General features: G+C 41.2%; 2 protein-coding genes and 1 long non-coding RNA gene across 3 annotated transcripts in view; 2 read left to right on the top strand and 1 right to left on the bottom strand.

The window, feature by feature from the left end:
* The first annotated feature begins 1,912 nt into the window (after positions 1 to 1,912).
* Positions 1,913 to 5,656, top strand: cnot11 (CCR4-NOT transcription complex, subunit 11). The gene is made up of 7 exons (XM_024264297.2): positions 1,913 to 2,643; positions 2,721 to 2,885; positions 2,956 to 3,108; positions 3,390 to 3,592; positions 4,421 to 4,623; positions 4,720 to 4,816; positions 5,115 to 5,656. The coding sequence occupies exons 1-7, from the start codon at positions 2,325 to 2,327 to the stop codon at positions 5,310 to 5,312; spliced, it is 1,338 nt and encodes a 445-aa protein (XP_024120065.1). The 5' UTR covers positions 1,913 to 2,324; the 3' UTR covers positions 5,313 to 5,656.
* A 5,314-nt stretch (positions 5,657 to 10,970) lies between these two features.
* Positions 10,971 to 14,867, bottom strand: part of lcp1 (lymphocyte cytosolic protein 1 (L-plastin)) — a 25,533-nt gene continuing 21,636 nt past the window's right edge. The window contains exons 9-16 of the mRNA XM_024264283.1: positions 14,427 to 14,522; positions 14,146 to 14,341; positions 13,983 to 14,061; positions 13,789 to 13,903; positions 13,232 to 13,365; positions 12,941 to 13,061; positions 11,677 to 11,801; positions 10,971 to 11,599 (exon numbers count right to left, since the gene is read on the bottom strand). Coding sequence (XP_024120051.1) covers positions 11,467 to 11,599; positions 11,677 to 11,801; positions 12,941 to 13,061; positions 13,232 to 13,365; positions 13,789 to 13,903; positions 13,983 to 14,061; positions 14,146 to 14,341; positions 14,427 to 14,522 — 999 coding nt within the window. The 3' untranslated portion in view covers positions 10,971 to 11,466. The remainder of the gene's footprint in view (positions 11,600 to 11,676; positions 11,802 to 12,940; positions 13,062 to 13,231; positions 13,366 to 13,788; positions 13,904 to 13,982; positions 14,062 to 14,145; positions 14,342 to 14,426; positions 14,523 to 14,867) is intronic.
* On the top strand, positions 11,482 to 12,048 carry LOC112141204. Its single transcript, XR_002918332.1, has 2 exons — positions 11,482 to 11,622; positions 11,709 to 12,048. It is a non-coding gene; the product is annotated as an uncharacterized LOC112141204 (long non-coding RNA).

Genomic DNA, 14,867 nt, shown 5'->3' with positions numbered 1-14,867 from the left:
TGTCCACTTAAAGCACTGTATATGTACCTACGGAGACGCCATCTTGGAGCGCCCAACTCTCTTCAGAAACCAATGAAAATGTTCCACACTTCAATACCAACCATTGACATGAATAACAATGGACCGCTCAAGCCCCCCTACTTCTGTGTTCCAAATGGGAAGTATCCAAAGGCCAAAGTCCCATTGACTTACATTGGGAAACAGTTATTTCTCAGTCATTTTATATGTCAGAATAATCATTGTTGCTCTAATGTTTCCTTCTTAACACATTCTTTCAAATCCTACTTCTTTAAAGATATTTTTTTCTTTATCACCAGTTATTCAAGTTATAAACTGACCAGTCAGATGCCTCAGAATTGATATCGTTTGATTGACAGATTCCACTGCCCCGGTTCCATTGGGAGGTGGGTAGGCTTCAAACAAGCCGCATCCACCACCTAAAGCTTTCTATCGGGCAGAATGTGGAGTTGACCCACGTCTATCGACACAACATTTGAACATCTGAAAGTTCAGGAGGCAAAGAAACAACCAGTAGGCCATGACCAGCATTCTCAAATAAACTATATAATGTGAATTCAGACCACTGGAACAAAATAGGTGACTTTGAACAACACTGCAAAACTAAAGCCTGGAAACAACCCACAGAACAGAACCTAATTCCCACAATGCACTCCTGCTGTGGGCAGGGTTACTACAATCCACTTTCTGTTTGTGAGGGATATACTTTGTTTATAGTAGTTTTCGTTCCTTTACTTTCCTAAATTTAACTCAGAAAATTGATTTGGGTTGAAGGAATTGATCTGGTTGATAAAGAAGTGCACAAACAAGTTTATTCGAGCACACTTAGATTATTATTCAAACCCCGTATGCAAACATAGGTGGCCATATTTAAATAAATATTACCATATAAATACGTTATTTCTAACAAAATCAAAGAATTTGTTTTCAAGATTGTACATACAACAATTATATTTGTTATTTTTCCCCTAATATTTTTAATAATTGTTGTTTCTGTCAGGAAGATGGAGAGAGTATTGAACATCTTTTTGTGGATTGTTCTGTTGTGTCATGGGATATTACCTAACAAGTATGTTTGGAAAACTGTTTATTTATCTAAATAAATGATTTTATTTATGTTTAATGATTGACTTTTCCACTCCAATGAAGCATATATAATTAACCTTATCATAATTTTGATAAAATATTATATTCACAAGAAAATAAATGTCAGAAAAATCCCCCTTTTAAATAATTTAAAAGAAACATATCTTAAATTATATCTAACATTTATAGAAAAATAAAAAAATATGTAATAGTAAATTAACAAAAATTAAAATGCTTTAAATGTATCACTTCTGATTGAGCAGACCCCTCACTTTCTTTTCTATTTTTTCTTTTATTGACTATGTCTGTTTTCATTCCTTCACAGACTTGTTTTTCTCCTTGCAATTACAATGTGGACTTTCATAAACTTTGTATCTGCTTAGGACACAAAAAATAATAATTTTAATAATAATATTTTATTCTATAAAGATAAAAAACATTAATTCCTCTATATCAAGCTTTTAATATATAGCACAAGAATAATTACAGTTATATTTTACAGTTTATTTTAGTTCTTAAAATTTTAACACAATATTTCACATGTTATATCACATTTTTTTCATAAATCTGCCATTAAATGTAGTTTTGCAAAGAAAAAGAACACTGAAATATGTTAATATGTTAATATGTTTATTTATTTATTTTTTTCATTTAACGTAAATAGATTTAAAATAGGCCAAAACCACAAAAAATAAATTTCAATGAAGATTTGGTGGAATTCATGCATCACTGCCGCCTGCTGGAGTGAAGGGAGAACAGCGGATAAATTGCAAACCCATAAGCACAATGTAACTACATTACCCAAGATGCATTTCACCGGAAAATTCAAACCAAAAAACTTCAAGCTAATGCCTCTCGGCTTTATCCTATTCAATGAGCCTGTTTCTTTCCTAGTCTGGAAATATAATCTATTGTAGGCCGAGTATGGTTCAGTTAATAGGTTATACATATATTTAATGTATTTTGATAACTTTTTCGATTAGAATGTTGATGTTTTCGATGAGTTTCACGGTTTCGTAGCTTCTCTGTAAGCTAGGCTAACTAGATGCTAACCGCGCTACTGGATCCAGATCGGGATGACTTCTGGGCCACAGTCCTTCACTTTGCGTCTTCAAAGATGAATTAGCGCGGTGTAAGAGCGTCGCTGTAGTTATAAAGAAACACTTTGCTATCAGGGACACGGACATTCTCTGCTTGTGACCGAACCGTGGCGGGAAACGATGACTCTGGCCCCGAAGGAACTGTCCAACCTGCTGAGCATCATCTCGGATGAGGCCTGCAACAACACCTTCGAGAGCCTCTCCACGCACTTCCATCATTACTTTGGGAAGGCGGACCACTTCAAGGTGGGTTCGGTTCTGGTCATGCTGCTACAGCAGCCGGACCTGCTGCCCAGCTCCCCGCAGCGGCTCACCGCTCTCTACCTGCTCTGGGAGATGTACCGAACCGAGCCGCTGGCCGCGAACCCGTTCGCCGCCGTGTTCGCGCACCTGCTGAACCCAGCACCTTCCGGGGAGGAGCAGGAGAAAGCCCTGTCCGGTAGGAGCAGTTTGTTTCTCTTTTACATCCTGCAGTGCAGAACCAGAACCGCTCAGTGTCTGTCCTATTGGGTCTAGGCTTCCTTCCTCCCATCACGCAGCCGGAGAAGTTCTTCCTGTCCCAGCTGATGCTGGCTCCGCCCAGAGACCTCTTCAAAAAGACCCCCAGACAGGTGTCCTGCATGGACGTGGGTAACATGCCTCAGTCTATAGACATCAGCGGGCTGCAGCTTCCCTTAGCAGGTGAGTGAGGCTGTGAGGAAACATCTCATCACTGATGGAGACACCATCAACCCCAACCCTCTTTTTGCAGAGCGACAGTCCGAGCTGCCCACCCAGAGCAAAGCCAGCTTCCCCAGCATCCTCAACGACCCCGATCCAGACTCCTCCAACTCAGGCTTCGACAGCTCTGTGGCCAATCAGATCATTGAGTCTCTGGTCACGGGGCTGCGTCCTCCTCTGGAGAGTAAGTTCTTGTAAAGATGGTAACCGTCTCCTCATTAAACAGCACATGGGTTCTGGTTGATCCAGATGAACGGAGCTGATCCAAACTGATATTTTTATTTTTAAAAAATAGTACATTTTTGTCTGAGTGAGTGTCTGTCAGGTTTGTGCTGAACTTATTTTAGTTTTAAATCAAACTTTCTGCTTTTACATCCACACTGCTGATGATGTTAAAGGCTTTCAGTCTGAAGGTGTTGCTATGGTAACTGTGGTGTGACCCGATTGACTGGAAATCCCTCGCAGGTCATTTCCGGCCCGAGTTTATCCGGCCGCCGCCTCCGCTCCATGCGTGCGAGGACGAGCTGGCGTGGCTGAACCCCACCGAGCCGGACCACAGCATCCAGTGGGATCGGTCCATGTGTGTGAAGAACAGCACCGGCGTGGAGATCAAACGCATCATGGCCAAGGCCTTCAAGAGCCCACTGTCGGCGCAGCAGCAGTCGCAGGTCGGTCAGCCGCACATTTACGTCTGTCTGTTCTTCGCTACTTTAAAAAAACTTTACTTGAAAAAGGAACTTGTGTGTTATGACAGAACACATCTTAACTTGATATTTAGGGTATGTCTGAAATCCTTCGCTACATACTGCGCACACACCTTAGGCTCGCATCATCAAAATCAATTGTCCGTTCACATCAAATGGAATTCGTGTCAAAATGCTCCGAACTGTGAGTTTTGTCATCCGTTACACCCCTAGGATTAAGAGGTATTTGTTGTTTTTCGAGGTATTTTAAGGGGTAACTGTAAAATAATAATGCTCATTACCAAGTGTCTCTACGAAGCTACGTATTTTCAGCTTTCAAAATAAGAGCGGTCAAGACAAAAGTTCAACTCTGACCATACATATTTAAAAAATTACATGTGAATAATCATTCCCTTAAATATTTTTGACAGTTTCAAATTATTTTTATCCTTGTTTGCCTTTATTATCCCGCAGGGATCATTATTATCCCGCAGGGATCAGACATGGTTATGAACAGCAAAGAGGAGCTACGTCAGAAAATAACTCAACAGTTATTAGTTTTTCTTTATTCCAATCATTCTTTTAGCTCTTGTCTTCCTGGTTTTCTGCAAGACTTTTATTATTTTTTTCATGGTTAAACGTGTTTGGCCAACCTTTATTTTTCCCTTCGCCCAACAAAAAACTTTATTGTTCGTTTCCTAAAACACAAATCCTTTACCAAGAATAAGCCTGTTGATGAGCTGGCATGTGGAGGCATAGACTCTTACACCTGTACGTGGTCACCCCTCTGTTCTGACCTGGCCGTGTGTGCAGCTGCTGGCCGAGCTGGAGAAGGACCCGAAGCTGGTGTACCACATCGGGCTGTCGCCAGCGAAGCTGCCGGAGCTGGTGGAGAACAACCCGCTGGTGGCCATCGAGATGCTGCTGAAGCTGATGCAGAGCAGCCAGATCACAGAGTACTTCTCTGTGCTGGTCAACATGGACATGTCGCTGCACTCCATGGAGGTGGTCAACAGGTGGGGGCGGGGCTTTGACTGCGTTGTGAATGAACCTCCAGCTGGGTTCCAGTCTGTCGTTTGGAGGTGATGGAGTCGTTCTCTCTCCTCCGTCAGGTTAACCACGGCTGTGGATCTGCCTCCGGAGTTCATCCACCTCTACATCTCCAACTGCATCTCCACGTGTGAGCAGATCAAAGACAAGTACATGCAGGTCAGCACGCTGTCTGGGAGCTGCTGAGATGAGCTTTATTTTATTTTGTTGTTATTAACAGCCTAATGTTATTTTGCTCTTATTTCTAACTTGTATAATTTTGACAAAATATATTTTAATGGAGAGTAAAATATTGAAAGTTATTTAAGATTTAAGTTGATTTAATCTGGAATAATATTCCTGATTTTTTATTCATATTTATGTCAAAAAGTTACAGTTTTAAAGTTTTAAAAATTGACATTCAACTACCTTTTTGGACTATTTTCCTCTGAAACAAAAACCTGTTTGACTCTTACAGAACCGCCTGGTCCGACTGGTGTGTGTCTTCCTGCAATCGCTGATCCGAAACAAGATCATCAACGTCCAGGACCTCTTCATCGAGGTCCAGGCCTTCTGCATCGAGTTCAGCCGCATCCGTGAGGCGGCCGGCCTCTTCCGCCTCCTGAAGACCCTGGACACCGGGGAGAACCCGGCCGAGGCCAAGCCCGCTAAGTGAGCCGGGCGTCAGAGGAGCAGCTCAGGCATGAGGGGACATGGTGTACATATGTGGCGGCTGCAGCTCTGCTGAGCATCTTTGACACTGACTCGTACGTTTCACAAGAGTCAGGTCTTTGATTTGGGTTTTTCTTTTCAACTTTAAGGTTCAAAGTTGATGAAATCCTTCAGTTTGAATTGTTGTGTTCTGAGTGATCAGATGTTGCATGAAGCCAAAGCTGCAGAAACTCGATTAGCTGCTGTTTGTTCAGCAGATTTCCTCCTGCTCAGTGAGACGTTTCAACTGAAAAAATAGTTTTTACTCTTTCTTTTGTCTTTTCATAAAAATGTTCAATGCAAATTCCAGAGTGAGACTCCTGACTTCATGTGTGCTGAGTTCTACGTTTGATAATTCGATTTCACGTGACACAAGTTCTGACCGTTCTGCTCGGAGTTTTCCTTCTTTGATGAAGAATTGAGGTTTGGTGCAAATGCTCTTAGAACATTTAAAATTTGTTTAAAAATCAGATTATGTTAAGATAAAATAAACCTCTTTGAGACTTTAGGATGACAAAAGGTCAGAGCGTTGACCCTCAATCTGACCTGAGCAAGGTCAGTTCACCAAAATACCACTAGGGGGCGTTTTACAGCCCCAACATGAAGAGAACCGGTCCAATGTGACAAAAATAAACACTGAACCCAAACTGTGGTTTCAGAGTATGAGAATCTAAGACAAATTTGACACAAAAACAGCGGTTTGGGTCGGTTTCTTATACTGCCCAAAACCCAGAGAGAGCTGAATCCCTCTCTACATTTATATATAACTTTTATTGGGAAAGGGACAATGCATATTAATGAACATTAAAACAAATGTAAATATGCCAGATTATAGTCTCAGGCTAATTTCCATCTGGAGTCCCCTGGCAGGTTGATGTTAAAAGAAATACAAGATAGACACTACACATACAATTATGAAACACAGGTAAGATACAGTATACAGAATAAAACAAATAAAATACAGAAAAGGTCTGAACAGATATATAATTTTTAAATCGGAGCTTGCTTTGTAATAGTTTTCTTATTTCTGGTCATTTATGATTGCAGATTTGTGACTCCAAAAGCCAAAGTTTCAGCTGATTTTTAAAAATGACAAAACTTTCACTTTCTCTTATTATTGGTATTCTGTTCTAGAAGGTTGAGCCCTGGAATGAAAATACATTTTGTGAGAAGGAGGTTCGTCTAAATGGGACCTCACAGTCACCTCTAACAACAGCCCGAGTTATTCTGGAGGAGCCTCTGAGTGATTTCTGCTTAATGAATTCATTTAATGGTGGGGGGGCTGAACCATGTAGAACTTTATAAACAAGACATGCTGACTTAAACTGCTTAAGATTATCAAAGCTCAGGAGTTTATATTTTTGGAGAATGTGACAGTGATGATAAAAGAGAGGTTTCTTATCCAGGACCTTCAGAGCTCTTTTGTAGCAGGATTCAAGAGGTCTAAGGACAGTGGTACCAGGCAGCAAATGACCAAGTGGTGATGCAATAATTTATGTGGGATAAGATCAGTGAATGTAAATATACAAGTGCTGCTTCATCTGTCAACGATGCTCTGATATGTTTAAAATTATGCAAATTAAAATTGACAGTTTTTACAATATTTTTAACATGCTTTTTAAAAGAAAGTTTTGAGTCCAGCATCACGCCAAGGTATTTAAAATATTGGACATGCTGTAATTCTTCTCCTTTCAAGTAAATCTTTGCAGGAGACAGGCTTCAAGATGTTTTAGAAAATAACATGCAGACTGTTTTTTTTATATTCAAGGAAAGGCAAGAGTCAGTCAACCACCTCTGAAGGTCTTCCAAAGCGATAGAGAGTCGTTGAGCTGCTTCATGGGGGCTTTGGCCAAAAGTAAAAATTACAGTGTCATCTGCATACATAATAGTGTCCACATTTTTACATACATTTGGTAGATCATTGACATAAAGAGAAAACAGTAATGGCCCCAGGATTGACCCTTGAGGAACCCCTACTGGTGAGTTAAGGTAAGGTGACTTGATGTCACCCACCTGCACACACTGTCTCCTTTCTAATAGATATGACTGAATCCATTTAATTGCATGATCTGTAAAATGAAATGAATTGAGTCTAGCAATCAATTTGTTATGGTTAACTGTATCAAAAGCCCGCTTAAAATCAATAAACACAGCAGCAACACAATTATTTTTGTCTAGATAATTTTTGACCTTTTCAGTAAAAACACAAACTGCTGTTTCAGTTGAGTGGCAAGAACGAAAACCAAACTGCATTGGATGTAGGGGTCGACCACTAGTGTTCAGGTGTTCGGTAATAGATTTAGCCACCCATGTTTCTGCTATTTTGGATGTAATCGGTAAAATACTGATCGGTCTATAATTAGCAGGGTCTGTTTTATCACCTGCTTTAAAGATGGGAGTTATTCTTGCCATTTTCCATTCCTGTGGGACAACTGCTTGGGTGATTGACAAGTTGACCAGGTGGGTGATAGGTTTTAGAAAACAACTTTTATAGCACTTTACCAGATTTGTATCAAGTCCAAATTCATCTTTTGCCTTTGAACTTTTAAGTGTGGAGATTATATCCAGAGCTTCTATTTCTGTTATATTCTTAATGGCAAACTTTGGGTAGTTTACAGATTCAAGTAAGGTGCAACTATTTTGGTCATTAGTTAGAGATTGAAAAGATGAATTTTGCTGAAGGTCATAGTTATTTGTAAAAGTCTGTGAGATCTCGTGTACTACGTTTAGAAAATATTCATTCAATCTGCCAGCAAGGATAGTGGGGTCTGATATCAATTCTTTATTAAATTTTAGTTCAAGTTCGTTGGCATTCTCTCTTTTTGGTTGAGAAATCAGTCTATTGATGTTTTCCCAAATGCGTTTAGGGTTTCCTCTTGCCTCACCTATCATTGTCATAAAAAATTTTGCCTTTGCCACTCGTAGACCCTGGACAACCTTATTTCTGGTGGCGGTGAACTGTAATCTATCAGTGGAGAGACCAGATTTGAGGAATTGTTTGAGGAGTTTATCTCTTAATACCATTAATTGTTTACACTCACTACTAAGCCAAGGTAAGGAATTGGTACGTGTTTTATGATTTCCCTTTTTTAAGAAGGGGTTTATAATATTTTCAATTGAGGAGTGTAAAAGTTTGCAACATTTATCTGTGTCATTGCATGAACTAATTTTTGACCAGTCAAAATTATTTAAGCCCAGGTGGAGATCTTATCTTCTGACTTTTTGGTAAAAACATTTGTTTTGAGTTATTATTCTTGTGAATGAAACGTTTTTTTGTAAGTTTTCTGGAGATAAAGATTGCATTGTGATCAGACAGACCAGTTAAAAAGTTATGGGTTTTTGTTATTCTTTCTGACTTATTTGAAAAGATCAGATCTATTCTTGTTTGGGAGGAGGTTGTCATTCTAGTTGGTTCTGTAATCATCTGTGTCAGACTAAAATGATCTGTAACCTCCTTCAGTCTTTTCCTATTGTTTTTACTATCCCAATTTACATTAAAATCTCCCAGCATGATAACTTCTTTGCTAAAATCACAATAGTTTAAGAGGGATTTGAGTTGGTCATAAAAATGTGTTTTTGCAGAGGGTGGACGATAAAGACATGTTATAGTAAAAGACATTTCTGCTGAGAGTGACATGTTAACCCCAACACATTCAACTGTGAATTCTTTAGGCCATATGATTTGAGTACACTTTATAGTATCCTTGACATACAACAAAACACCACCACCCTTTCCTTCAAGTCTATCTTTTCTGTATACACTGTAGCCTTGTTGTGTTACAACTGCTTCTGGAGATGAACGTTTTAGCCATGTTTCACTTAGCCCCAAGAAGTCTATGTTGGAATTCAAAAGTAGGTGTTCCAGCTGTTCTCTTTTTGGGACCCAAGCTACGTATATTAATATGACCTCCTAACAGACCTTTATTTTTAAATTGAGGATCCCATATTGTCCTGGCTTGATTAAGAGTCTTGAATAGCTTAAAAGACCTGTGTTTTTTCAGAACTGGGTTATATGTCTATGAATAAATGTTTGTTATGACTTACAGAAGCTGGTGGTGTTAGACTGTTGTGGTGTCTGCGAGTCCCCTGAAGGATGTAGCTCAGTTAGCAATGGTTGTACTGTTGGTTGATGTCTCTCAGGCTCAGCAGGCAGTAGATGCAGTCCGGTCGGGAGTGGACGATGCCTTGCCGGTAAAGGATTAGGTACAACCGGTGGTGAAGGAGGCCCAGCTGATGGTGGAGGAGGCCCGGTCAGCCTTGAGTGAGTCCTGGTTGGCAGTGGAAGAAACTCGGTCAGCAGTGGATGATACCCAGCTGGTAGTAGATGACGCCCATTCAGCAGTGGCTGAGGCTTGATTGGCAGTGTATGGGGTCCATTTGGCTTTTGTTGTAGGCCAGCAAGTCCTGGTTGAGGCCTGGTTAGCTGTGGTTGTAGCCCAGCTAGCTGTGGTTGAAGCCTAGCTATCCATGGTTGAGGCCCAGTTAGTTTGTAATGTTAGTAGAGTTTGTAGTCCCGACATCTGCAATTGTAGTTGTGGTTGATCTTCTGTTGACAGTGGCTGTGGCCAGCTTTGGTGACTTTGTAGTCCATAAAGCCGAGGATGTGGCCGGTTAGCTGTGAAGCATCCTGACAGTTTGTATTTGGACGTGATGGCCCAGGATTCACTTCAACATCCCCAGCCAGTAGTAGAATGATGACAAGATAATACACTCTCAGGGATGGTTTGATATTTGCTGAACGTTCATGGTTACCCGGTGGCAGCCTAGCAGGTCCAGAGTTCAGAATCTTTGAAAAAAGAAGGTGTTGACTCCTCTTGGCAGGTAAAAAGATTTGTTCATCAATTTTCTTGGATATTGTAGACTCAAAAAAAGATAAAAGGATAAAAGAGCAATAGAAGCATGTATTGATAAAAAAGACAATGTTTTTCAATGGTTTTAGTAAAAGTTTGAAGCAAGGATCCAGAACCTGCCCATCTGTGTGTCTGTGCTTCGGCAGCCATGTTGAATTTAAATTGAATTCTTTCGGTTTAGTGGCTTTTTTTAATTTTATATTTTTATAACAAGTTGAACTTGTTTTTCTTTTGACAGCACCACAAAAACATGTCCTTTCAAAATAAAACACCCTGTGTAGCAGGTTTACTGGAATGAAAAATGCCAGAAAGTTGAAGATGTTTACTTCACAACACTGATGAAAAAGACAGTTTTTTTTTTACTCTTTAACACTAGAGCTCCCGGGTTTATGTTCTTTGATTTACTGTAATTTTTTAACAGTTAACACGATAATTCCAGTCGATTCTAAAGGAGAAAAGCGGCTCGTGTTAACGACTGAAAAGTTACAGCATGTTAAAGATTTTGTGCTTACTGTGTCACTGGCAACGCCTCAGGTGTTAAAGGGTTAAATGTATAAATATAAAAAAATTGAATTAATAAAAAATGAACCCCTCTAAAAGTAAAATAAACATTTTGCCATCATTTTCCTCAGTTATCTAATGTATATAAAAAAAGAGTTTTTAATGTAATCCCAAAGCCTTCTGTTTGATTTTGTTCTTTGATAATCCTTAAAAATTCTTAATCTGTTTGTCCAAGTGATGAAATTCTGAGGTGCAAAAATTAGACAACACCGTTTAACTTCAGAAATAGTTCTTTGTTTTATTAAAAACTCACATCTGTTAAAGCACCTGAAAGGTGTTTTGTTTGTAAATCAGAAACAGTGGAACGAAGACACAAATGTTTCAAGCTTGCGGCAAAATGAAGCTGCTTCAGTTCCAAACCCAGCTTGTGCCAGAAGCTGGTTTAGAAACCGATCAGAAATCCAGAGAGACGCTGGAGCTTTCAAAGGACAGACTTTCAACAAAAATCAAAGTGTTTCGATTTAGTTCTGCGGCTTCATTCTTAAAACTGTTTTAAGGGAAAATTCTGATCATTTTCAAGTGAAAACGAATTTCTAGATCCTCATGTTTTCAAATTCACTTTCTGTTTGGTCGTTCTCAAAGTTTCTCTCAATGAAACTCCAGAGCAGACATCAACGACTGAATACAGATATTTGTCTGTAACCATGGTTACAGACAAATATGTGGGTCTGCTTTCAGGTTCTGTGTGGGAGGTTGCTGAGTTGGGCTTTAGGCTCTCTTCATGCCGCGGGCCATGAGGCAGGCGAAAACCGTCATCACCATCTTGGGCTTGACCTCCACCAGGTCTTCAGGCAGAGCGTAGACCCGCGCGCCGATCTTCCTGGCCATGGAGATGGCATACCTGAAACCAAAGCAGACTTTCAGGTGTGACGGTCTCAGAAACCACAGCCTCAAAGGGCTCTGAACTATGGCACGTACTTCGCATTGTTGAGTTTCTCCTCCTCCGTCAGGTCCTCCGCCTTCACCAGGTCATATCTGATGGATCCGGGCTGGATGGCATCGATCAGGTCCAGAACCGGCATACTGCTGCTGATAGACAGGTCCTACACAAAGATCCAGCTCAATAAATCCACTTCAGGAAGCGTTCGAGACATCAAGAACATCAGAAAGCTGATGTTTTATCCGAGACTTCAGAGAAGAAACATCTTTGTGTTAAAAAGACAGAGTCAGGAGAAGGATCGTGTTCTGTGGGCTTCTTCAACCAACAGACTCGACTCAAAACCTGTGTGTTCCTGAAGCTGTTTGTTCTGCAGCTGGTTGGAGACACTAAAACACAAAATCTTTAACATACTGAAATGTTTCAAACATTACTATGATCAACGTAATTCCAGCAGATTGTGAAGGAGAAAAGCGGTGCGAGCTAGAGCTTCTCTATATCGAGCTAGCGAGCAGCGCTGTAGCGAGCTCTACTGTAGTATGCTAGTTAGCTCCACTATAGTATGCTAGCAAACTCAGCTGTAGTGAGCTTTGCTGTAGTAGGCTAGTGAGCTCCACTGTAGTATGCTAGCAAGCTTCAATGTAGCGAGTTCCACTATAATATGCTAGCTAGCTCCTCTGTAGCGAACTAGGAAACTCTGCTGTAGCGAGCTCCACTATAGTATGCTTGCAAGCTCCTCTGTAACGAACTCGCTAGCTCAGTTGATACAGAGCTAGCAAGCTCCGTTGTATCTTGCTAGAAACCCCTGAAGCGAGTTCCGCTGAAACAGTGCCTTAAACGCCATAGTGACAGCATGGATCAGTCATTTCAAAAACAGACCGAGCTCATCTCTGGCGATCTCCGCTGCATTGAACTATTAAGCTCCAATGTAACCAGCTAGGGAGCTCCGCTGTCCACCAGGCGGCTGCCTAGCATAGCTACCCTACCCACTGAGGGCCCACTTAAGCAAATATAGGCAAACACAGGGGGGGATATCATATACTGAATTCATGTTGTCTTGATTAAAAGTTATTATTCAAACTAAACTGTAAAGCGATTTGTAAATCTGTAAATGTGAAGATTGTCGGAATTCCTCAGATGTTCTTTGAATTTGATTATTTTTACACAAACTAGCATGAACTGGCACTTTGTAAATAGCTTAAATTCAGATCCCATAAAGTTCTACTTCTGTATTAACTGAGGTTTAGTGGTCGGTGAAAGGTGACTCCTCCATCCTGCTGTCTGAACAGGTTCCTACTGGTTTACCTTAAAGCTGGAGATGGTGTTCTTCTCTGCATGTGTGAGCGTGTCGTTGACCCAGGACACGATGGTGTCGTCCGTCACCTTCTGTCCATCACCCAGGTCCTCCAGGATGTTCAGAGTGTACCTGAGCACCAGAAGGAGACACATATGAGCTTCAAACACCAGGTTCTGAAATATTAGAAAAATAGATTTGGATGGAGTGGACGTTATAAAAACAGTCTGAATCACAGCAGTCATTGTTGTTCAGGTTCAGTGAGCGTCCACTCATAAACACCTTTTGAAAGTATTTGTTACCTCCTCATGAGCTGCCAGAGCAGAGCCAGGGTGAGGGTTCGATTCCCTGCGTTCAGGTCCTGACCGGCAATGCCGACCAGAGAGAACTTGGCCTCTTTTTTGCCCAGCTCCACTGCGTAGTTGCAGTTCTCCAGCTGGATCACAAAACAACAGGTCAGCTTAGTATGAGGCCAGATCAGTCTCATAATTCAGAAATACACAGTCTATTTCACAAATGCACATGCTCCGGTTCACAAATGTATATTTATGAAAACACATAATATAAATTCACAAATTCCAATGATCTGTTTCACGAACGCACACAAACTGTTTCACAAAAATAAAATTGTGATATAAACTTAGATCATATGAGTCACCGAATGTGAATTTAAAAAAAGGTTTCTCAGTTGTGAATCCCCCTGTATTGGCGAGAGAAATCCATATGGTGAATTTTGACGTGCCAGGTCAACAACCAGAGCACGAGTATTTGTGAAATAGACTATGCATTTCTGAATTATGAGACTGATCTGGCCTCATAGACTCCACGCTGACGCTAACTTCACACACAGATGACACACCTTCTTCATGTTGCTGCCCAGTTTGGAGTACGGCGGCTTGTTGACCCTGTCCCAGTCCACAGGAACCTTGATCTTTTCATAGAGCTGGAAGATCACCAGGGCGTCATCGATGTCTCTGTAACACACAGCATCAGTGCCTGAGAAGCCCAGCATCAGCAGGTGGATGTCCACAGCAGTAGGAGGAGCTTTCTCACGCGTAAAGGTGGTTGACACGGGGATTCACACCCAGAGAGTTCATCCAGTTCCTGAAGGTCCTCTCCTCCCTGGTTTCACCTGTAAAATACAGTCAATTCTTTAAAATCAGGAAATAGCCAGGTCCCAATTTGGTCTGGAAAGAAAACAAGACGCTGAACTGGCCTTCGATGGAGCTCCAGTCGATGTCCTGGTTCTCCGGCTTCTTCAGAGCTGGGTACTTGTTGAACAGGTTGGCCACAAAAGCCAAGTTGAGCTTGGGGTTTCCACGGACGACATCCGCTGGCATAACAAACTGCCTGCAGCCGAGCCGGTCGGCCTGGTCCAGCATGCACTCGGCTCTCTTAAGGTCCTCTTTCTCCTGCAGACGTGTGAAGATGATGCTCTTGCTTTCAGAAAACTCTGCAAAGCTCATAAAAACCACAGGAAGATTTCCCAGGTCTCACCCTGATTCCCGTCATGTCCACAACGATGGCTGGAATTCCCTCCTCCTCTCCTTTCGGGGCCACCTGGTTCAGCAGGTTGTAATACGCTTTGGAGTCCTGGAAAAAGACAGGAAGGAAAAGGAATTTGCACCCTTCTAAATCATGTTAGCCTCGGTTTGTGGATGCCTGTCGATCTGATCTGATTCTGGATGGGGGAGCACGGAGTCGAACTCATCACAAAGAAACAAGAGTCTCCAAATTCTGGAAGTTTGGCAGCAAAATCTCAAACTTGGTCAGCTTTTCACTCTGTGAGGAATTTCTAAGAAGCTACACTCATACTGGTTAGAGTAAAAAGTCAGTACATTGACACTAATGGCAGTGTGGTTCATATGAGGGACAGAAATCCTGATTCAATCTGTAAATATTAAGACACTTAACCCTTTAACACCTGAGACGTTGTTT

The sequence above is a fragment of the Oryzias melastigma genome, unplaced genomic scaffold (assembly GCF_002922805.2).
Source record: "Oryzias melastigma strain HK-1 unplaced genomic scaffold, ASM292280v2 sc00310, whole genome shotgun sequence".
In the NCBI taxonomy this organism is placed as follows: domain Eukaryota; kingdom Metazoa; phylum Chordata; class Actinopteri; order Beloniformes; family Adrianichthyidae; genus Oryzias; species Oryzias melastigma.
The sequence above is the reverse complement of the archived record's forward strand: the minus strand, read 5'-3'. Positions and strand labels throughout refer to the sequence as shown.